Source organism: Trifolium pratense, linkage group LG7 (genome assembly GCF_020283565.1).
Source record: "Trifolium pratense cultivar HEN17-A07 linkage group LG7, ARS_RC_1.1, whole genome shotgun sequence".
Lineage (NCBI taxonomy): Eukaryota > Viridiplantae > Streptophyta > Magnoliopsida > Fabales > Fabaceae > Trifolium > Trifolium pratense.
The window spans coordinates 43,432,609-43,457,805 of NC_060065.1; the positions used below are offsets into that span (position 1 = coordinate 43,432,609).

General features: G+C 32.1%; 3 protein-coding genes across 3 annotated transcripts; 1 reads left to right on the forward strand and 2 right to left on the reverse strand.

Annotated features, from left to right (window-relative positions):
- The first annotated feature begins 3,650 nt into the window (after nucleotides 1–3,650).
- Nucleotides 3,651–6,288, forward strand: LOC123895123 (probable serine/threonine-protein kinase kinX). The gene has a single exon (XM_045945339.1). The coding sequence runs from the start codon at nucleotides 3,889–3,891 to the stop codon at nucleotides 6,091–6,093; it is 2,205 nt and encodes a 734-aa protein (XP_045801295.1). The 5' UTR covers nucleotides 3,651–3,888; the 3' UTR covers nucleotides 6,094–6,288.
- A 5,904-nt stretch (nucleotides 6,289–12,192) lies between these two features.
- On the reverse strand, nucleotides 12,193–16,862 carry LOC123895124. The gene is made up of 5 exons (XM_045945340.1): nucleotides 16,629–16,862; nucleotides 16,316–16,553; nucleotides 14,811–15,032; nucleotides 12,677–12,702; nucleotides 12,193–12,594 (listed from the first exon to the last, which is right to left on the reverse strand). The coding sequence occupies exons 1-5, from the start codon at nucleotides 16,751–16,753 to the stop codon at nucleotides 12,354–12,356; spliced, it is 852 nt and encodes a 283-aa protein (XP_045801296.1). The 5' UTR covers nucleotides 16,754–16,862; the 3' UTR covers nucleotides 12,193–12,353.
- Nucleotides 16,863–18,630: 1,768 nt separating this feature from the next.
- Nucleotides 18,631–21,866, reverse strand: LOC123895125. The gene is made up of 2 exons (XM_045945341.1): nucleotides 19,991–21,866; nucleotides 18,631–19,154 (listed from the first exon to the last, which is right to left on the reverse strand). Exons 1-2 carry the CDS (start codon nucleotides 20,567–20,569, stop codon nucleotides 18,747–18,749), a joined length of 987 nt encoding a protein of 328 aa, XP_045801297.1. The 5' UTR covers nucleotides 20,570–21,866; the 3' UTR covers nucleotides 18,631–18,746.
- Between the last annotated feature and the right edge of the window lie 3,331 nt (nucleotides 21,867–25,197).

The window sequence follows — 25,197 nt, forward strand, 5'->3', positions numbered from 1 at the left end:
TAACATCAAATGAATGCCTAAAAGTAATGAAGAAAAATATTGGAGAACCATCAAGTTGATAAAAAGTTGATTTATAGCTCATAAAAAATATGAATTTGCCATTTATTTTTATTTTTTGTCAGATAGTTTAGTTGTTAGAAATTCTAATTTTAAAATGGATAAGTGGGTGTTCGGGATTCGAATCTCAATCCGTACATATAATATATGATGTCTCTTACCAACTGAGCTAAATATATGAAAATAAATAAAATGTAAACATTGAATCAGTCATCCATAAAAAAATCATTAAAAAAGACAGCATATCGTATCAATGACGAATTCTTTAAATTTATCATTCGTATTGGATTTGGCCAAAATTTTAATTCGAATTAATTGTCCTAACAAATGAGTTCGATTGGATTTCCTTACTAACGAGATAAAGCTTAGATGCTCCAATTAGAGAAAACAAAAAGCAATTACCATATTATTATTATAATAAAATTATAAATAATAATATAAAATAATAAAATAATAATATAAAATAATATAATAAAATAATATAAAAAGTCTGTTTTAACTTTGATAAATAAAATGAAGAAGAATTTTGTCAAAAAAATAAAATAAAATGAAGAAAAATATTGTCAAAATGAAAAAAAGTAAGGCGCGTGGGTGAAAGGAAAACGATGTTTATGTGGATGATTAGAGAGAGTAACATGATGGTTGAAGGCAATAGGCATGAATTTGCAAAGATTTTTTTAAAGTGTGGTCACGTGAGGTGCACCTTACTCATTGTTTGTATTTTATTTTCTCTTTGTCCATATCCTAATTATCTATGCATTTTTCTACTTCCCATGTGGCACCTTATCAAACCACCTTCTTTTTCCATTTTTATTTCCTAAATGCCACTTTTTTTTTTTCCTTTTTCTTTTCAAAATAGATATTCAGTTATTTAATAAAATTAATAGATGTCTTAAAAAAATAAATAATAGATGAATATTTATTTATAATTAAGGCCGAAGGATGTATTAGCTAACAATGACAAAAACAACAAATAAGAATAATAATAAGGGTAATAGGTCTTATGAAAATATCCTAAATAACGAAAATTGAGAAACAATGAAAGCCTGAAAGCCAGGCAAAGGTGTTATTCAAAACTTGCAAATCAAAAGAGTTTAAGAATGACTAAAGTTAGCTAGCTAATTAGCTAACGTTTCTTTCACACCAAATATGGTTGATATGAAATTGTTCAGTTCATATTTTTTAGATCACGAATACGTCGAATCAAGGTATAAATGTTTTCGTTAATGGTGCAGTTTCATGTTACCATTTCAACTAGTTACTATCAACTTGAAGGTGAGTAATTCATTGTCCCATAGCCAAATCATACCGAGATACATGCTCCACATCTCTGCATGGAGCACATCACAAGTTCCATGTTTGCGGACATAACTAAACAAACAAACACTTCTAATTGAGCTTTAGTGTGTGCCATCATAGTTGAGTTTGACCCAACACCCTCGAGGTTTCTTTAAACCAATGAAAATAGTAGGCCTTTGTTGAGGCATACCAATCAAGTTTGTTTTCTTGCAGCATTCAATCTCTCTTGACATCTTAAGAATCACTTGAGTTGGATTGTTGGGGTGGTTGAATGTCTTTTTAAAGATATTTTTATTTCTCACATCCACAAATGCCAATAAATTACCATTTTAATAGTCTGTCGCTCATTATTTTGTGCTCTTGCTCTTGTTTAAATTGTTGAATATGCAATCTGTGCAAGTCAAAGAAAACAAATTAGTAATGTGATTAGAAGCTATTATAGCTAAATAATCTTATCCAAATTTATTTTGTTATATAATTTCATCTTCAGTTCACACAGTCTTTTTTACATAATTTTTCCTTCTTTTTTTTTCCTTCTCTTAAACAAACACACCTTCATTGTTACAATAAGCTAGGTAGGATTTTGTTTTCATAAACGCTGCTATATTAGTTAAGATTTTAGCACTTTTAGTTTAGTATAGTATCCTGTTAGTTTAGGATAGTAGTATCTTGTTAAGAAGAAACTATAGTTTTATAGCATGGAGAGCACAATCAATAGTTACAAAATCACATCATACCAATAAAAATATTTAAGACATTTATCTCAAATACTAATATTGATTTTAATGAACATATGAAAATATATATTCATTTTAAATTTTGGATGATACTTTCCAAAACGACCCTTTTATGTGTCTAGTAGTTGTAGCCTTGTAGGTATGCATACACATAACACATTATACATCTCATATTGGGTCTCCAACTCAAATTTCTTTTCCACTCATAAACTTTCCTTTTCTATACTTTTTCATCCTTTTCCACTCTTTTCTGTCATTACCAAAGTAGTTGATCTGTCAAAAGTCTCGTGCACGCATATCATTTTTCCCTTTTCTGCTGAACACAAAGAAGAACCTTGAGACTTGAGTACTTCAATAACAAGCATTCAAACCCCCAACTCCATCTCATGAGTTAATATGAATAATATCACACTATTTCAAACATCTCTAATAATAACATAAGATGTGTGAGTACTAACATCTCTCCCATACAATGCTATAAAACTATAGTAAAATTTCAAGAACAACTAAAAACAGTTTAACACTTAACAATATACACAAAACTGTTTAACTAAAATTTTATTTAAATAGATACGTATTGAACCTAACTTCATCTCAAAATCAAAATTCAAAAGAGAGGATTGTCTAATTCTATATAATTACTCACTTCGGGTTCATGACTTCCGATGTGAAATTCCAATTTGGGTTCATGAAACTTTCTTGCACGTGAAAATCAGTAACAGATCCGCCCCCTAAACAACTGGCATCCGTCCGGACAGTTAATTCTTCAACTTTCTTTTATAGGATTCATTCTATCCGTCCGGTCTCGACGCCCAAATGTCAAGTATGCTCTGATGCCAATCAATATGGATTGAACTTAACTCCCCCTCAAAACCATGGTTTAAAGAGGAAAATTGTTCAATCCTATATAAACATTCACATCGAGTTTATGACTTCCAATAAGGACTCCAAGTTAAATTCCTAAAACCCTTCTTACACATATAGAAATCAATAACAAAAAATTAAATAACACAATAGAAATATCAAATATGAGAGAAAATTGTCCCTAAAATTAGGTTAATGCTACGGTGGATAAGTGATCTACCGAATATGAATTTTATGAAATTCACTGTTGGATTGAAAGTTTATATCGTATAGATTATCCATAGATTTACGTTATTTAATAAATCGTTAATCTTGGTGTGTCTCAATAACATATCAAATGATTTTCAATTTTTCTAAATTTTTCTATGAATAATCTATATGATATAAACTTTTCATCCAACAATAAATTTTGTAAAATTCTTATTTGTTATAATATTATTTATGACTGGTCCACCATGACCACTTGATGAAGTGATCCATATTAAAATTTACTGTAAAATCATCTCAAATTTATGGTACGAATATCTTTTCTCTTTAAAGAAAAACATAATTAAAAAACTTACTAAAGACAAAGAAAAACATAATTAAAAAACTTACTGCTATGAAGGATTTGCACATGATATGAAGGGCAATTTGGTCATATGAAGAAAAACAGCAATTGACAACAAGACCCTACAGCCACTAGGTTAGATTTTGCTAAAGACAAACAAGCATTTCGTCACCTTCCATATCTTCCCAATAAACACCCTTTTCCCCTTTCTTTTATCATCTTTCACTCACACACTCACCTTGCAAAGACCACCCCCCCCACCCTACAAATCAATCAAAGGATACCCTTCTTTCATCCATCCCCTAAATAAAATAATCTCATTTTCTCACTCAATAGCCATGTCTTGGCAACTCTTATTTTGAAACCAAAAACATTCACTTAATGGAAACAGAAAAACATCATCGTACAACAAGTAACAACAGTAGCACAAGTGAACTCTTTGTTTGTTTCACATCACGTTTATCATCTTCATCAATGAAACTCTCATCAAAATCAATCTTGAGTCCAAGCCGTAGCAGAGACCAACCACAGATATCACTTTCATCTTCCTTAAGCAGAAGATTAAAGAGTAATGGAAGCATGAAAGGTGGTCAAGCTTCACCAATGTTCCCAACTGGTGGAAAGAAAAGAGGATGTGGTTTTGAGAATCCAGAACCTTCATCTCCTAAAGTTACTTGCATTGGACAAGTTAGAGTTAAGACAAAGAAACAAGGGAAGAAAATGAGGTCAAGATCAAAGAGAAGAGGTGAAGCTAGTTTTAGAAGAGGTGAAAATAATCCAGATCTAACTAGACAGAATAGTCAAAGTTTGTATCAAAATCATCAAAATTTGCAACAAGAGTGTTTGAAACATAGGAATCAAAGATGGGTTCATTTGCCTTTAACTATATGTGAAGCTTTGAGAGAGTTTAGTTGCTTTTTTCCTTGTAGGTCTTCTTGTATGTCAAATGAAAGAGAGAAAGAAGAAAAGGGTAATAGTAGTTTAGAAGGAAGAGGAGGAGGAGAAAGAGAAAGAGAAAGATCTGGTGGTGGACATGGTAGAGAAGGTTCATGTGGAGCTGCATTTGCAAGATGGTTAGTTGCTTATGATGGTAAAGGGAGAGAGATTGAGGTGATGGTGGAACATCATGAGGAGATGGAGATGGAAATGGATGATGAGGATGTTGTTGATGGAAGAGAGAAAAGTGAAAGGAGTTATAGTCAAAGGAGACATATTTTTGAAGATCTTGATATTGATTTGGTTGATGAGAAGATACAAAATGAAGAGTTTCAAGGTGAAGAAGAAGAAGAAGAAGAAGAAGTTGAAGAGAAAGGTAGAGTTAGCATTTGTGTTCCACCAAAGAATGCTCTTTTGTTGATGAGGTGTAGATCTGATCCTGTCAAAATGGCTGCTTTGGCTAATCGTTTTTGGGAATCACCTATTCACAAAGATGATCAACAACAACAAGAACAACATCACAATGAAGTTGAAGAACTAGATGAATCTAGTGGAGATGAAGATGATGAACAAGAACAAGGTTACTACAAAGAACAAAACATTGAAATGGAACAAGTTGAAGAAGAAGAAGAAGAAGAACCACAACAATTGGTTGAAGTGGTGGAAACAATGTTACAAGAAGATAGCATTTGTGAAATTGAAAGCAAAAGAGACCAAGAAGTTGATGAAGAAACTACCAAGGAAGAGGAAGAGACAAATGAAGATGGAAATGACATTGATGAAGATAAAGATGAAACCTTTACATGTGTTTTACTTGATTCATCTCATGCAGATCTTGAAAAACAAGAAATAGAAGAAACCCATCAAGAAAAACATGAAGAGAAACAAGAAAGTTCAGAACTTTCTTGTTTTTCTTCATCTTCTTCTTCTTCTTCTACTTCACCTGAAACATTCTTAGCATCTTCAGAACAAGAAAACGATGAAGCACAAACAGAATCAGAAAATGCTGAAAAAGTTTCAACGGAGGAAGAACAAGAACAAGAAGAGAAAGTGACTGTTGCAGAGAAGGAACAGGGTCCGACCCAACAAGGATTCGACCCGGAAATGGGTCTTGTTGGGTCAATGGAGCAAGAAAATGGGTCAAAGAAAGAAGAGAGAGAAAGAGAAACATTACCTGAATGCTTGTTATTGATGATGTGTGAGCCGAAGCTATCAATGGAAGTGTCAAAAGAAACATGGGTATGTAGCACTGATTTTATACGGTGGTTACCGGAGAGACCGGTTGGAAAAGTCGCCGGAGGGGAGAAAAAGGTTACTGTGGAGTCATCTTCTTCCTCGTGTACTAAGCCGAAGGTGAAAGTGAAGACTGTTCAGCCTTTGATGCAGCCGCCGAGATCTTCATGTTCTTTTCCGGTGACCGGAAATGGCGCTGGAATGTCAATGGCGACGATGATTGAGCAGAAGTTGGCAGGGTGTTCGAAATCTCGTAATGGGTATGAGCCATTTGTTCTGAAGCGCTGTAAGTCGGAGCCGATGAGGTCGGCGACTAAGCTTGCCCCGGAGGCTTGTTTCTGGAACAATCGGAAACTTGAGCCGCATCCTCCTCCGGCTTCGCTTGGCGTCGGCGCGCAGGCTGGTGTTGGGTTTTAATTTTAGTTTTGATTTTTAAAATTTTAAATCTTTCTTTTTTAATTGACAGAATAATTAAATTGTTGTTATTATATGTAGATTATTATTATTGTTATTGCTTAAATCTTGGTCAGCTTTGGTAAGTTTAGAGGGATTGATTATAATTTTACTATTGTATAAATAGCTTTAGTTATGCAATTTGTGTTTTTGATTTGAGGGAGTAACTATAATTAATTTTTCTGATGTTAAATTGATTTTCACATGTTTAGGTTATATTTGGTTAGCATATGCAAAATTACGGTGGATCACCGTGATTCCAACATTATGACATTTTGGTATTATAATCACGGTGTGATTTTGCAGAAATTAGACTCGGTAGCTTTTGAAAACTCACGATAAATCACCGTGATTTTGGTAAGCTAGACTATGTTTGGTTTTGAAATTGATTCTAAATTTAAGCTAGACTATGTAACATTATGCAATGGAATTTTAGAAAAAGTTACACACTAGCTAACAATTGTCACTTGGATTTTGTTTTGTAAAACTTAGTGATTTCAAACATTCACTTACATCATAAATTTAGAATTGTTGATTTATTATAGATAGACAGTGAATAATTAGACAAACAAGATAATGAAAGTAGGTATCTCTACCATCAATGGGTAGAATATGAACAAACACATAGTTGCCATATGTGTTTAATTGGTAGTGGTTGGTTGGAGCTTGAAGTGTGTATATAGGTTTGTAGGGTAAAAATTAAAGTTGGTAGGGTTGGGGGCATTTGGTTATGGTAGTTATATTTGGTTGTATGTTCTAACTTCTAGTAACGTGTCATGGTCAATGGTGGTTTATCCATCTTCAATTAGTAGTGATGTCATCGTCAACATCAAATTTATGTGTCATTACAGGTTGGCTAGAAAGAATTTTGTAAGGTACTGTAATTGAGAGTTGAAATGTAGGTGAGAAAATGGTCCAAACACTATGGAATTTCAGTTAATGATTATTAGTACTTGTGTGTATTTAATGATTTAGGTTTAAATGAAATTACAAACCTTCTGTAAAAAAATAAATGAAATTACTAAGCAAAATGGAATTTAATCATATGTGGCTTCTAGAGTGAGCGATCTTGTATTCTTTCTCTACTCTCCACTTTCAAACTTATGGTTGTTGCCTTGTTGGCCGGTCGACCACCGTTGGTATACCACCATTGTCAAATAGGTCGTCGTTTATGCTCTTAATCCTTTTGCATTCTATCCTTTCCTAATAGATAGTTGTGAGTCCAAATTCGTCTCGGATTCAAGAGACTTCTTTGTCATGCTCAGCTTCTACGAGTTCCTCTCTCGATGCCGAGTCAATCACCATCACCTCTTGTCCTTCTTTGACCTTAAAATCATTACTCGTGCCGTGGCGTTAACATTGGTGAGGGTGGACTCAATTTTTATCACAAAGCCACTCACATATCTCAAATTGAAGATCATGTATTCAAAACTTTGAAACACTTGACATTCGTTGGGATATGTTTTTTTTTTTTGGCAGAATCGTTGGAATATGTTTTAATAATAGAAAAGAGTATTAAAAAATAAAAAGAAGATAATAGAGAGTATAAAAAATAACAAAATTTATTGATTGTTTTAATATGTATAATTGTGTAAAAAAAATTAGAGGTAATAAATTTTTTGATAAAGAGGGAGGGAATATGTTTGATCCTTTCGATGTACTCCCTCTAGTCCTCGTTATATAGAAACGAGTTTTACTTCTTAAGTTTATTGTGTAATTAATGTATCTGATCTATAATATAATTTAGATATATCAATTGTACAATATACATTATACATAAAAAATAATTTTTTTATACTAAATACTCCCTCCGGTCTTATTTATAAGCAAAAATCAACAAAAAATTTTGGCCTCAAATATAAGCAAAAGTTATCAAAAGTAATTTTATTACAAAGTAATTTTTTTATACTAAATACTCCCTCCGGTCTTATTCAAATATAAGCAAAAATTATCAAAAGTAATTTTATTAAATGCTAACATTCCAAAAGTACCTCTAATTAATTGTTCAACTTTTTTACATGATTGTAGAGTCTCAATGCAAATTTAATATGTTAGAAGGTCATTTTAGGAATTGTAATATAAATTTCACATAAAATCAAGACAAAAAAACAACTCATTAATAAGTGTGCAAAAAAGAATTTTAGCTTAAAAAAAGGCCGGAGGGAGTACTAGACAAGTACAAGGCAAGAAGCATTTGGTTCAAGAAGAACACATAATTTTGAAAGACTTTGAGATGAATGAATTAGCTAAAAAAACCACTTAACCTTCAAAGCAACCACATCAAGAGTAGTAAAATATTAAAATTTGTATTATTGTTTGTTTAGAGCTTACTTCAATTTTCATTGCAAGATTTTACTTCTTCCCATTCATTTTGTCACCGATTTGCATAATTTCAAAGCATGTGTTTCCTCTATTCTCAATGATAAACTCCGTAGCACAATCAATTCCCAAGGCAGCAAAACTAGAGTTTGGTTATCCTTGCAATCTTTTTCTCTCTTTCTTTGCAATTGGTAAAAGACAAAGCCACGACAAAAAGAAAACAAATCAAATCATGTTGAGTACCTCTCTCCTTTTGATAACCACATTTGAATAATCATACACAGTAAAACAATAAGGAAAATGCTAACTAATGTCCCTCGGGCACTGGTTAAGGAGCTAAATAAGGTATGAATGTATTGGAAATTGTGTAATTTACTTTTTATAAGTATAAAAAATGTTATTTTCAATACAAAAATTACTTCTTTTAGTATCCTTAACTAGTGCCCCGGGAGCACTGGTTAGCATGACCCAAACAATAATGTGCCTAAATATAAAATATTTATATTTAGGCTTGTGCCAACTGCCAAGCGTATCTCTCAATTTGAAAAACCATATTAAAAAATTAAACTTTTTTTCCTTTATAATTGTCACTGGCTCAATAATTTTGTTTCTATTTATTTGTTTGTTTCAAACTAAGCCAATGTCCATTTATGTGCAAGTCACTCTTATCACTAGCATTTGGACTGACTATAATATGGACACACCCTTAAGACACACTGAAGCATGGCCGAGAGTCTCCATTTGATGAAGGAATTTAGACAATCTCCCTACACCTATCCATGAGGACACGACTACCGTGTCCAAAGGAAGATTCTACGACCTAAAACCCTAATTACCTCACTATAAAGTCTAAGTCACATGATCTAGGCTTATGTATTCCCTATTTTAACTCTAAAACCTCAACCATAAGTCCATAACACTTACTTAATCGTCAAAATATTTGCGGTTCTTCTTTGAGCTCACTATAAAGTCTAAGTCACCGGATCATTTATTTTTTATGAAGCTCTTCTTTGAGCTCATTAATTAGAAAGATAGTAGTAGTATTCGATTTGAAATATCATGGTTAAATATAGAAGATATATAGTATAAATATAGAAGATATATACTATATATATATCAAACATATAGTGACTTAATATAGAAGATATATATATATATATATATATATATATATATATATATATATATATATATATATATATATTGCACATGCTAACCCAGTAAAATAACTTTAAACCACCCAATGTAATTTATATACACTATTTTCATATGATTAAGTTCTGCAGAGAATCTATGAGAAACAATAAGGTAACTTATCTCCACCTAATTAAATTTTCTTCATACGCAAGAGCTAGAGATGAAATTGTTGACCATTTATTTAACAAGTTTAAGTCTATTAAGATTTAAACTAATATGTAATTTTTTGTATTTTAACATTCTCTATTCTATTTGAAACTAAAATGGGTGATTAGTGGGGACAACTAGCACTATAAAGCTTATGAGGAAGATAAATTACTTCTTGATTAAGCAGTTTCTAATAGTAGTATTGGCTTTATTATACTGTATGATGAAAGAAAAGGTAGAACTAATTAAGGAATCTTGACTTGAAAAAGGACCAGCAGAGAAAAAGACCAATTAAGTTGGTAGGAAAAAGTGCATTTCATGCAAACTTTATGATGAGAAGATTAAAAATGGAATGGAGTGACTGTGGTGGGGAATAAGGGATAGGCATTCTGGCTCCCACAAAAATGACATATGGCACATGGATTGCAGAATCAATAATCAATAGATGCCACACAAAAGCCTTTCAAGATAAATATTTTCATATTCATCCATGTGCAAATTGAAATTGCAATAAGATTTTAAGATATTTTTTTTTGACAATTTTGACCCACCAAAAAAGGTGTAAAGATCATAATATTGGAAATACACTGTAAAAATGCTTTTGATTTCTAGTTTCATAATATGTTGTTGATGTGAGTTGCGTGGCCCATTTAAAAAATAATCAAAGATACAATTCTATATGTGAGTGTGTGCGCGCTCATGCACATGTTTAGATAAGCGGTGGGATTGAAAAAATCACAGTAAGTTTCAACCAAATATGTCCTCTATATATAGCATAAAATACATCGGCATCATTCATGATTCATCAGGCCCATTGCACATGTTTAGATGAGCGGTGAGATTGAAAAATCACGGTGAGCAGGGTGAAATACATCTGCATCATGATTCATTAGATTTAGACCCATTGCTTTTGCATGTGTACTTATATTAATTTTTTGGTATGATCGAAAAACCCTAATATGCACTACCTATTTGCAAGATTTTGCACATTATTTATGAATGTCTCTTAACATTCAAGCATCACTCTTAAAGCTGGTAGTGGAAGTTCACAACTCTAATGTGAGTCCACAATTATCATGTAGGGTTTAAGAACACTTGCTCATTTTTACTCCAACAATGAATTGTGTTCTTATCTTACTTTATGGAGTCCCACACTTCAATTTAGTCTTGAAATTAATCTCTTATTGTGCTAAAAATTGTCCCATTGTAGAAAACCCCATTTGAAAGATTGATGTCACATCACTCGTCTCCATTGCATAAAACACATGGTTGTATCAACGATGGTTGAATCTAGCAAAAGGGGCTAGACACCCACAACGTAGCAAATCAAAGTTTGAATCTCAAATGGGTGAGATGTCCATATTTAATACGCTGACAATGTCTCAAATTTGATTACATCTAATGGAGGAAAATTTTGACAAAAATAAAATAAAAATGGCACTGTTCTTAAAAGATTAAGACCACTGAGGTCATTGCATTTCGAAACTCAAGACAAATGTCCACACTGCTGGGGTTATTGGTTTGATAATGACAACACAATACAATACAAGTAAAAGCTAGGATCAGAACATGCCTTCCATTCGTGTGAGTTATTATTGTACTGCAAAATTGCATTGCAAGGAACAATTAAAGTTCCAAGTAGCACTGTTACTTACTTACATATAGTACAAAGTAGTAAAATACTAAAACTGGCAAAGGATAGAAAGGGTAAACACCTTAGCTATCAATGATGGTAAAACAAGAATTTGGTAAGGGCTGTGTACGTGTGTGTGAATGCAGAAGTAGAAATCTCAAATGTAACTCTTTTTATGTTACAATGTTAAAGGAGAGAACAGAAGGTTAAAAGGGAAAACATGAGGATACAGTCATACAGCTACTATAAACCTTTCTTAATACACAATATTCAACAGTAAAACTGGTGACTGCATTAAAGAACCCTTGCCACCAACATAGCTAACAGTGGAAGAGTATAAAGTATCAAGGACTTCAACCTAGTTTTGACTAGCTTTCAGTTTAAAGGAACATCTAAGTTAAAATAAATTTATGATCTTTCACCTAGAAAAAATATATTATAACCACATTGAATAGTGTTGTCAAATAGTAGTTGCTATAGCGTAGCAAAATTTGAATAAACTGCTATTGTAGTGGGATCTGAGATTTAGTACAAAGTGTTGTTAAATAGAGACTATAGCAACGCTATAGAGCTGTAGCACAGTGAAATTCGAACAAAACGCTATTTTTTGTGATCTGCTAATACTAGTATGCAATTAACAAACACTGTATACATGTTTGTCGAAAAGTTTTTTTTTTTTTTGAATAACATGTTTGTAGTAAAGTTAAATGGGAGATTATATGAAAAAATTGAAATGCAGAAGCTAACTTCAACGTATGAGAAGCAGATTTTGTAAAAAACACTCATTCAATATAAGATTTTTTGAATATTTCTTTTTTCAGAAGTGCTTCTTGTGAAGTTTATTCAAACAGGCTCTATCAATTCTACAAGTGGACAAGATTTTCTAACCTATTTCTCAACTTCAACTTCACTATACTTCCGGTAATAACTACGGTGCATTGTTGGAACTTTGTTCTTCATTATTGCTGCTCAATTCAGTGTCGTTTGTACGAGTCTCAACGGATAAATTTGATATGCTAGACTGATCAGCACTTTTGTTTTCAGTTTCCTTTTCAGTTGAATCTCCCGTAAAGGATTTGAGGGCAAGCTGACCAGAATAAAGTAGAAGACCAAGGGAATTCAAGCCAAAAATAAATGTTGCAAGGTAGGTCAAACCGTTTATTATTGTCCTGCAAAAAAATTGTCAGATGATTGTCAGGTGTTTAAACAAAAGAATGGTAACGGCCCAGATAGATAAGAGATAGATGCTACCTTACGGTGATTGTTATCTGGCGGGCCTGAAAAACATACCATTACACCGTTAGATTATAGTGCAAACAAGAAAGACTAGTGTAATGAGTATCAATGCACCATAAACATGAATAACTGTTTTGTACTTATTCTCTATCAATTGAATAAATTGATTTTGTATTAGTCCTATCGATGCGACAAAATATACAACATTATTGACTCAATTGCCACATCATCAAGATTTAGCTCCAAATGTATAAGTGTAGAAAAAGTCCAACATTTTGAAAACTGAGGGACCAAAATTGTGGATTTAGCGATAGGGGAACCGAAATCGTGAATGAGGCAAAATAGAGGGACCATAACTATATTTAAACCTAACTATTTTTCTCATTTAATGTCTTACACTTTCTGCTTACTTTTGTAGTATTCATTACCAAAACATAACTGTCAGAGCAACACAAAACTGGTATCCTTGCACTAAGTACGCTCGATTGACCACAATTATAGGCTATATTAGCAAAAGATCTTGTGCTCTTAAATGCACAAGACTTCTGTAGTATTCAAAACCAAAACGTAACTGTCAGAGCAACACAAAACTGGTATCCTTGCACTAAGTACGCTCGATTGACCACAATTATAGGCTATATTAGCAAAAGATCTTGTGCTCTTAAATGCACAAATTAGTGCCCCTGCATATAGAGGCATACAAAGACATACAACACCTTGTGATGAACATAATAGGCACACTTGCAAAACCTTATTTCACTTCAAACAAGTAATCATAAATTTGTATATTTACAGTTCCCCTACTGTGGTGTACTCCAGCTATAAGCACTGGAAACTGAAATTTCCACACAAACCAGAATGCATTCAAATAAAAGAATAGTATCAATATTTTAGATATTTTTTCCCATTTCTTACCCTTTCTGCTTACTTGTATAGTTTTGACAATCAAAACATTTAAATAGACTTCGTGGGTGAATAGGAAGGGGAATGAAGCAGCTCATTCTCTTGCTCGATGGGCCATATCTGAGCCCAATCAGGACTGGTCCAATAATTTCCCTCTTTGTATTATGACCCATATACATACTGATATGGATGGTGTAACCTAATTTTTTGTTAATGAAATTTCTCTTTATTCAAAAAAAAAAAAAAAAACAGACTCACATGATTAGCATAAACTCTAGTTCCAATCTATGAATGGATTGCCTAATTAATTAATATCCAATGGTTGAACTTCGGTGCAAATGAATAGTTTGATTATTGCAATTTAGTGGTCAATACTCAAAGGGCTCACGAATGAAAGACACGAGATAACAATGAATTAATACAAATCAACATTATATAGCCATTATAAACAATGTTGCGAACTTCAGATCATGTGGGTACATCAAGCAACAATGAGACTAGTAGAGGGTGAAATATTGGCAGTTGAAAGATACACATTTTCATCAAATATATCCTATCAATGAGCTTGATCTGTTCTTCATTGGTAAAACGATAACAAAGCCAGATATATTTGAAGACTATTTTCCTGAAGGACACAACAACAACAATCAAAGCAGGTGCGCTCGTGCATGTTCCTTGGTTACATGTTACTGAAAACCTACTATTTCTTTAATAATTGACATGCTATATTTTTAGTGTTTCTCATCATTTTGCAGTAATCGTTTGGACTTTGGAGTCTCAATTTCAAAATTGTAACCAAAAGAAGAATGATGATTAACCACCAGATGAAAAAAAGTTCAGAATAATTTTAAAAGGTTAGTAACCATAAAATTTTCAAGAGATGAACCACACTCCCATTAAAATATTGTCATTATTCTGTACAATTAAGAAGAGTAAATAACATTAACAACCAGTGCTGTCAATCGCAGATCGAAGAAAATAGCGGTTTGTTCAAAGTCTGTTACGCAACACTGCTACTTAGCCGACTATAGGAACTATGCGGCAACATTTTGTACTAAATAGCTTATCGCAGAATAATAGACTTGTTCAAATTTTGTAAAGCTATAGCTGCTATTTAATAACACTCCAATTGACTTTCTCTTCGATTAAATTAATCACAGAAAACAGGCTTATCTGATTCTAAATAACATGCTGTGTAACAAAAAGAACAAAACCAAAGAAAAGGACATGAGAAGATGAGACATACAGAGAAATCGTCTGAAATCGTTTGCCGGCTAAGACCCGCCTCAATGATAGTGGCAAACTTATACAAAATAAGAGAAATAATCCCTGCTGATATTGCCCCGAGAAATGCTTGAACAGGTGAAGGTGGACCCTTAGCAGTCTCTATTGAAGCAGTCCCCATAGCTTTCAGGGTGTCCAATGCTTCTTCCTTTACTGACTTCTTCTCTCCTGAAGACCTGAATTGCTAAAACCACAAAAAACTCATTCATTACAATGAATACACAAAAATTTAATCACAGTAGCGTATATCACACTAAAACGTAAACATGAACAGGAACAGCATTGCAACAAATCCAAATCCAAATCCAAATTCACTATTTCTCACTAAAGATTCATGCTTTTAACTCATACTGTATATTAATATCTCCATGCATTTTTTGTGAAAATTATAACTAAGTACATTTTCCTAAGACAAAACGAAATCCAAGAGGTGGCAGCAATGTTTTAAACCGTGGTGCTGGCATCATGATCCTTGTGATATATAAAGGAAAAACTATAGTCTGATACAACCGATGCGGCTCAATTAAAGTCGTAATGTTGTTGCACAGACATAAAAAATCTTACATTGCGGCCACAATCATTGCCGCAGACTCGCAGCGCTATTGTCCAAATTCACACTAAAAATCCATGCTTTTAACTCATATATCACCTTACATTTTCGTGAAAATTATAACTAGGCACATTTTCTCAAGACAAATTGAAATCCAAAAGGCGGCAGGAATCTTTTAAATCGTAGTCTATTACAACCGATGTGGCCACAATCATTGTCCCAGCGCTATTGTAAACAGAGTAAACATTCAATTTGGTACCTAAAATATCACTTTCTCCTGAACTATAGAAATATAATAAATAGTCGTTAAATTATTCGTAATTCATCAAATTAGTCTCTCCGTTAAAAATAGGACAGTGATCGTTCATAGATTAACTTGATAGGTTGAGAATAATATATCATTACATTCCTATGACAATTCTACATAATCATTTTTACACATGTATCCAATCAAATCACATTATAATGCCGCTTTTATAAGTTTGTTCCTAAATTATCTCCTCAAATGTCTACATGTTGTAATTTCATTGGATGTATGTGTAAAATTGTTTTGCACCGTCAGTGTATACAAATTAAATCCTAGAAAAACAAGAAAAAAAGGAATATGCACTGACAATGTACATTAATGTTACACTGTCAACCAATCACAACCATATTTCTCACTACATCACCCCACTTAACTCCACTTTCATACTATGACATGGAAGGAATCTTATTGGTTGTCGGCGTAAAATTAATTTACAGTGACAGTGAGAGTGTCCTTTAAACTCAAAGATGATAATTTTAACAAAATTGAGAGAAACATTGAAATGTAAAAATTATTATATCTAACTAACATGTATGAGAACATGAATTGTGGCAATTATAACATACATACATATTAGAAAGAAAAACAGTGATGGAAAAAGGGAATTCACCGTTTCTTTAAGACGTTTAGCTCGGCGGCGAAAAGAGCGGAAGAGGAGGATAGAGATGGCACCGGTGAGGAGAATACTAGAAGCGATTTGAATGAAAGAAGGGTCGTCGGTGGTGTCGAAAAGAGAAGGAGGGGAATAATCTGGAATTTCGATGGGTCCATCTGTTTCAGTTGTGATAGTGTTGATCACATCAGCGAGAAATGTGAATGATGAAGAAGAAGAAGAAGAAGAAGAAGAAGAAGAAGAAGAAGGAATGGCTGAAATTGAAGAAGAAGAAGAAGAAGAAGAAGAAGAAGAAGAAGAAAAAGAAGAATTGGGTACTACTGGTTTGAGAAAAGGGAGAAGAGAGGGGGGTTTGTTATGTAAGAGTGGGGGTGTGGGAAGAAAGTGGTTTGAGTTAGAGAAGAGAAGATGGTGATGAAACTGAGAATGCAACATTGCTGGTGTATCTTAATTACCACCACTCACTCACTCACTCACTCATTCATGGATTTGGGATGGAAGATATTATTGTTATCTTGTGTGTCTGTGTGGAGTTCTGTTTGGCTTTTGGTGGGAAAACAAAACCCCCCATTCTTCACCTATCATCTTATCTTAATATATAAAAGCAAAAATCAATTTTTCAAGTTGATGACATATTTAATGTATCTGATTTATATTATAGACCAGATATATTCAATATTCAAAGAACCTAGACTGGTAACTTTTGTTTATATATTGTCACTGAGGGTATATTACATGAGTTACAAAATATAAGTAAAAACTACTAAATAAAAGATGATGTATTTGTGTGTAAAAAAAAATGTATTTGGTGTAAATTTTGGATTAAATATATTAATTTTTGTTGTTTCATTTTTTCTTATATTTTAGGATGAAGGGAGTATAGTCATGTGAGTTTGACTCAGTTTGACACGGACATTGTATTATATATATAGAGGGTTAAGTTTCAAACTCTGATCATCCACTTATCCATCTTAATGGTAGAATTTTTAGTTATTTGACAAAAAAAAATGAAGGTATATATAGTCTATTTGACAATAAATAGTAGATAGTTGATGAAGTAGCTTATAGCGGATGAACTCATGATAGTTAGTATATAGCGGATAAACTAATTAATTGAGTTTGTAGTGTTTAGTAAAATTTGTCGTTGGACTAGCTTATAGATGTGAAATGACATAAAAAATATATGTTTAATTAATATTTAATTTTTTTTTAAGTAAGATGACAATGATACAATTGGAAGAAACATAATAAGACATAAACTTTAAGTTATAAACTAGTAAAAATAGGTATCTTTCATTTATTTTTTTTAAAAAAAGCTTACTATAAGCCATAAGTTTAAAATTTGACATTGTAAAACAAAGCCATTGGTACTTCCTTTTCAAACGAGTTGTGTTGGTATATATGCCCAAATTATAATAATTCGAATTGAAGATTTTTAAAATTACAATATTCATGTATATACTTATGTAGGGGGTTTGAGTTTTCCCTTATGTTCAACACATTTAGATTATAGAATTCGAGTGTGCATTTTATAATAAAAAATATACTAGTAAACAGAATTAGAGTTTAGTATTTTTCCCTTATGTTTCTAACATATACTTATGCATTGCATATCCAATTTAATTAATGCCAGTTGATCTAATATGAAAGATAAATTTCATCAGTTTGCTTCATAGAAACGCCAATGTATCCAACTCCAAATAAGGTGCAACCAAGATGGGTAGTTCTACTCAGAATGATCGTTCCGCTAAGCGTTCATCATATTTCTTTGAGCATGTTGAAGTCGTCATCATGCTCAACTAGAAAGAGGGCATGGCATACTAATCAATCACATAATCATCCTCTAGTGCATTAGAGCTTCCCAAACCAAAATCAATTTTTTACATCCAACATTTGTCTGAATGTATGCATTCCAAAAATTCACTAAATTTGTGCAGTCTAGATGTGTAACAAATAATTTTTGAAAATAAGTTCCACACAAAGCGGTACCATAGGTACAAAAATATAATTTTCTAGATTGAAAAGACCAAAGAGAGCTTTAAAATTGTGTTCATCTATAACTATTTTTAATTTTATAGGAGTAAATAACAAACCCTTTTACATCAAAATAATGACTTATTGCAAAATAAATAGCAAGAACCAACGGTATATCGGTCCAAATGGAACTGGACTCAAATCTTATAACTTCACGAGTTTAAGTCTTGGAAATAGAAAAAATGTGGTTGAGAGAAAAGAACAACTCAAGGCGGGTCAACCAGATCTCCTAACAGAGATTAATCATCAGCAAAATTGACGGATACTTGACACTAATAATACGATTAAAAAATAAATAGGAAGAATTATAATTACTATCATTATTATTTTGACTGTTCTTAGGAAATTGTTACAAAAGAATTGATATATGAAGTGTGTAATTTATGATCAATATTCAACATTTAGTTGAAGCCACAGCTCTAGCCCAAAACTTAATATGCTTTTTCATATCATCAGCAGAAATATTATTGCTCCAATTTGGAACAAGAGGAGTTGCACAACTTTGCACTAACCATGATTCTGATAAATAAGGTCCTCTAGCTGCTTTATCTTCCTCACTTTCATCTCTATTTTTCTCTTGCAAACCAGGAATTATGTTAGCTAAACTTGGACTTAATGCTTCTTTCTCAAATGAGAATCCTAAATCCTTGAACCCTTGTACTTCTTCATATTCAAGATCACTTAGGCTTCTCCTTATTGTTTTTTGATTTAGTACCTTTCTCCTCATTTCCATGATACCTTCTTTGTTTAAGCTTTCAACTTCAATGTTTCTAGCTGCTCTACTTCTTGGAATGCTACAACTCTGTCAATGTATCACAAAATATATACAATGAGTTAGTTCGCTTAAAAAACATTCAGGGTTTGGTTCTGCGGCTACAAAAATTGAAATTTTTAATAAGTTGATTCTTCGTGAAAGTGAATTCATTGTAAAGTATTTTATATTTAGATACATTTATATAAAGTGGATTGTACATTTGTTGAGTATGCTCATATGTATCAGGAAGAGAGCTAGGGGAGGCCCAGGAGCTGAGCTAGCGTAGATGTACTCACAATTTGAAAAATTTATCAAGACTAAAAATCAATTGCAGAGGCAAAAGTTCAAAGCTGTATCTTCGTGATAGAATTAGTTTTGCGAGCAAAATCAATTATACGCCTCTAAAATCAATTTTACATTCTCAAATGGTGGAATAATCAAACACAGCAAAGGAATATTGAATTTTCTTAAAAGGTAGGAGCATTAATCAAGCTAAATATGCTACTTTGTCCCTTTCTAATTCTAATGGTATGATTTTACTTAATGCTAAAAGCTTTTTGCCATGTTTGTATTAATTGGTATTATTTCTTGGTGCTAGACACATAATATCAATCATAAATTCTTAGACATGACATAATGGTTTAAAAAAAATTGCAAAAACCAATCTGAGCTGCGACATCAAGGTTTTTTATGTCTTGGAACTGCAATGCGACTTTGATTGAAACTACACTTGCCACATTAAATCACAATTCTCCGCAATATCAGGAATCACGACACAATCGCAATTTAAAACCTATACATATTTTTAGTAAAAAAAAAAAACCTATGCATATTTCAATCATTAATGAAAAAAATAAGTCTAGATGATTAATATAGTATAGTACCTTAGAGGTTAATCTTGGTGGCAATTTGTCAATATTGCTAGGTGTTGATGGTTGTTTGCAGGATCTTCCAATTCTAGGATCAATTTCTTGAAACTTTTCTTCTCTCCCTATTGATGGAGGCAAAGATGGTGTTCTTAGCAATTTGCTTTTCCTTCTATTTCCATGATGATGTCCTTTCATTTGTGCACAATGAGGTTTACAACTACTTGCTTGAAACACAACATAATCTAATGGTTGATGCACCAATTTGCTTGAGTTGCTTCCTTTTTTATCATCACAATCTTCTTCTTTTCTCACTCTAATTGGTGGCAATGATGGTGTTCTTTGAATCTTCTTAGAATGAACAAAACTACTATTGTTAGATTTTTTACTTGGTGATGAATTTGTTGATACATTAGAATCCTTCACCAAAAAATCTGAGCTCATTGAAGGATAAGGATCAGAATGAGACCTTAACATTTTAGGTCTTATATTTAACAAGTTATCAAAGAACCAACACTCTTCAAGAAGATTCATTGCTTCAACTTTTTCATCTTTGCAAAAAGAAGATTCACAAGAGCTATTATCATTTGGATCCATTATGAGTTTCAACTTTTTTTCTTAACTTTGTCACCACTTATTGTATTCTCAATTTATATATGATCTTTTTGCATCTTGTGACACTGAATTTTTGTTTAAATTAATTGAATGTGGCTGAGTTGATATTAATATTTTGACTATATTAAAGAATGATGATTGAACTATACTTTCTAGATAAGCCATGTGAGATATGTCACCATGTGATTTAAGATGTCCTTATATTATTTTTTTAGACATATTGAACTTAAGGTAAGGTCCAAAAAACATAAGAAGTGGTTTTGTCTATGGAATTCAATGTTGTCAAATAGTGACTATAGTAATTCTATATGGTAAATGTATTTATATAAATTATTGTTGTTTTGTAATACACTATTTAGTGTAAAATGTTGTCAAATAGAGTCCTCAAATTAAAATTATTAACGACTCTATTATACTATAACGTAATAGAATTTGAACAAACTATTATTTTTTGCGATCCGCTGTATGCAATAATAATAAATGAAATAAGAAAAATGTCGGGGCACTGTTTAAGAAAATAAATATAGTAATATGACATTAAACTTTGTACAATCAACGCCTTAAAAACCTAAAAAATATTATTTTTAATTTAAGATTTTTTTTTTTATTTTCTTAACCAGTGTCCCGAAGGCACCCGTTAGCATAACGCCCATCTGTCAGCATAACCCATGAAATAATACAAGAGATGGATGCAGTGTTTTAAAAACCGGACCGGACCGGCCGGTCGAACCGGTCGAACCGGGAACCGGAGGCTGTCCGGTCTGGTTCATACGTTGGATCGGACAAGCAGTTGGACCGGCGGGAATCGGAAAAAATCGGAAAAACCGGAAAAACCGGTGAACCGGCGGTTTACCAGAACCGTCGGTTTGATTACACGCGTTTTTTTCCGGCCAAAACGACGTCGTTTTGTTATTATTAATATTTTCTTTTTTTTTAACAAAAAGAAGCATAACAAAGATCCAAATCGCAGTATCACAGATAAGAAGCAAAAATAGAAACTTGAAGATGGAAGAATGAATTTTGAAAATAAGAGTAGATGGAGATCGTAATCGCAGTATCGCACAGAAGAAGAAAAAAAATATAAACTTGAAGATGTTAGAATGGCGGAGTAGTTGAGAAGATGCAGAAAAATGGATAAACCAGTAGCAATTGTGAAAAAGGAAAAAAGAAGCTGGGAGATTCACATGAAAAAAGAAGCTGGGAGAGCGGCTGCAACAAGGAAAATGAAAATTAGGGTTTCTTTTAAGTAACAATGTTGGACTTTTAATTATGTGTGGCCCAATTGTCAAAACTTTATCAAAAAAAAATATATATATAAAACAGAGATGTCAAAAACAAAAATATAAAACTTGTCCGGTTAAAACTATATTTTTTTTTTTTTTGAAGGAATGTTGTTTTATTATTTTGGCTCTAATGTTTATATTTTGACACTATCATATCATTTAGGTTTTCTTTTTTTTTTTTGAAAAAATTGAAATATAAAGTTTTATTTTAGTTAAATTCTTATATATTTTTTATACACATATATGATATTTTCCAACTCTAAAGAATATAGATATACAATCTAATAAGTGTGTGTACGGTAACTTCTCATTTACACATCATAGGTTGACCCATTAAAATCGTTTGTACCCTTGATCCATATTCATAGCTACGCCACTAGAACAATTTAAGAACTTGTGACATTGTCACATTATGAGTTTATGAAATTTTCAAATTTTAATATTTTTTATGATTTTTTTTTAACTATATAGAGATCGGATCAATAACTATATAGAGACCGGTTCATTTCACCGGTTTAATCCGATTTAATCCGGTTTATCATGCGATTCGACCAGTGACCCAGTGGTTCGACCAATGAACCAGTGACCCAGTGTCCTCGTCGGTTCGATGTCCGGTCCGGTTTTTAAAACACTGGATGGATGAGTACAAAGAAGCCAAGTGGGGCTATGTAGCATTGAATCTCTACAACTAGAAAATAATTGGTAGGGACTACTTCTCTAGAACTGGCTCTGTCATGCCAGCACATCCCCATGTGATGTAGTTTTTGTTTATGTATCCACTTCACATCACAGAACAAGTTAAATTAATTATTGTGTTTGGTGGTCTGAATATTATAACAAATAATTTGATCAATGGCTTTGGCTAACATGCAAGACTTCATCAAGTCTTCCATGGTGCACAAGTTGCCCATATTATTATAACAAATACGAATTTTACAAAATCGATCGTTGGATTGAAAGTTTATATCGTATAGATCATTCATAATTTTTTTTAAAAAAATCGAAAATCGTTTGATATGTTATTGAGACCAATCAAGATTAACGGTATACAATAAAAACTCATAAACCGTTAATTTTGATGGGTCTCAATAACATATCAAACGATTTTCGATTTTTTTAAAATAAATTATGGATGATCTATACAATATAAATTTTCAATTCAACGGTCGATTTTGTAAAATTCGTATTCGTTATAATAATATGAGCAACTTGTGCACCATGGAAGACTTGATGAAGTCTTCCATGTTAGAATTGGCCTTGATCAATAGTATATTTAGATTAGATGTTAATTATTTTGTTTTGTTTAACATTATTTGGCTAAATAATTTATATATTAAGATAAACGTGTCGCATTAACTATGAACTGATCTAAATCGTAAAGAATTTGAGCCTCTTAAATATGTAGTCATAAGTTTGATCATTAACTTTAGTGTGAGGAGAAAATTCGGTTGAGAAGGAGAATACCTCTAATGTGTTTCATAGATTTCTCAACGAAGATTAGTAACTACTAAACGTAGTAAAAATTTCGTATCTATAACATGGATTATTTTGTGAAAAAATTTTGGGCCTATAAAAAGTGGGATTTGTGTTTGTGGAAATTATCAAATAATCGGAGATAAAAAAGATCAACCAAAATTTTGTGAACAATGCTCGGATAGAATTCGTTAATTCTCGGATAAATAGATATCAAATGGCCGGGTATATAAAATTAACATGTCCAATAACTCATGTGTGGTAATTTCAAGTGATCGCACATTTAATACATAGTATTTGTGTAAAGAAAACTCAGTTAAGAAGATAACTCACCTAATAAAAGATTAGTTCCCATTATATATGAATGTGAATATATATCGTACCTATAACATTGTTATAAGAAAATAATTTAGATAAATGCAACAGCAAACTTAAATAAAATTTGTTATTTAAATTAAATGATGTTATAATGTTTTATCATGCAGTGTCAAAAGAAAAATTAAAATGTTTTATCATGAAATTATTTTAATAAAAAGATATATGTTGAGAAAACATAATTTTCCAAGATCTTGTTTTCTTGGTAGCTATGTGACAGCTAAAGGATATTGCAGGCATAAGAAATGAAAGATGTTATATCTTATAGCATGTAATTTAATTGAGTAAGACCTTTATTCCTTCCATTACGGTGCATATGACTTTGTCTTTTTTTAATTTTCACAAGTCACGACGACAAAGTTCTTAGCTGTCCAAATATATATTATGAGTATTTTAGAAGAATAGAATTATATGAAGGAGATGTTTAAGGTGTTTGATTGATGTTTAAATAAAAAAAGTGATATTAAATTTAGCGTTCTTCTATTAATTCAGTTAGGAGGAGATAATTTACTCTGTGTATCTAATAGATTTTTTCTATTGAAATTAATAATCACTTATAATGTTTAAAATTTCTTACATATATATCATGGCAACCTAAAAAAAAAAGTTAATGTTCATCGTAAATCTTAAATACTCCATCGATCTCAAAATAAATGTTATTTTAGGAATAAAATTTTATTTCAAAATGAATGTCATTTTTACTTTCGAGAGCAATAGTTTATAATTGTACCCCATAATAATTATTACTATATGCATTATTCGCAAAGAAACCGATCAATAATTTATTAGGGATAATTTAGTAAAAAGATTACCTTTTTGACTACATAATTATATATCTTAAACAACACTTTTTGAGATAGAAGGAGTAATGCCGAATTTAACCAAGTCATATATATAATCAAATCAAGGTAGGCTTTTGATTAAGTTAACTATAAAACACCTAGAATTTTTTTGTCATAATCATTGTTGGAATGAGTTTGCATTATCATTGTTTATTGTTTATGCAATAGAGTAGATGAATGGGAATCTAATCAAGTCGTTTACACCCTAAGTTTGGTTTGGGCAACTAATAGGAGTTGTAGGATATTTTTATATGTTGTGCCTTCATTTTGTTTCCTTTGATAATTGATTTTTGTTTGTTTGTTATGGTTTGTATTGTTAAGCTCTCTCTCACACACACACCCCTTCTCCCCATAAACAAAATGAGTGGTAATCATTAGTTTGAATACATATCCTACTTGTTAAAAAAATGGTAAAGAACCAACCTAAACTTTTCATAAATTTTACCTAAATATTTACATATTGTCTCACTAAATATTGTACAACTACTACGTGTTTCATATTGTTGAGAGTTGCCTTGAAAAATAATGATAAATATTGTGTTGGCTGCTGGACTTTGCGCACCATACCCTGTCTTTGGCGCATCAGGCACAACATGGGGGCAGGCCACTGGCTTTTGCGCATCATGCGCCAGTTCCT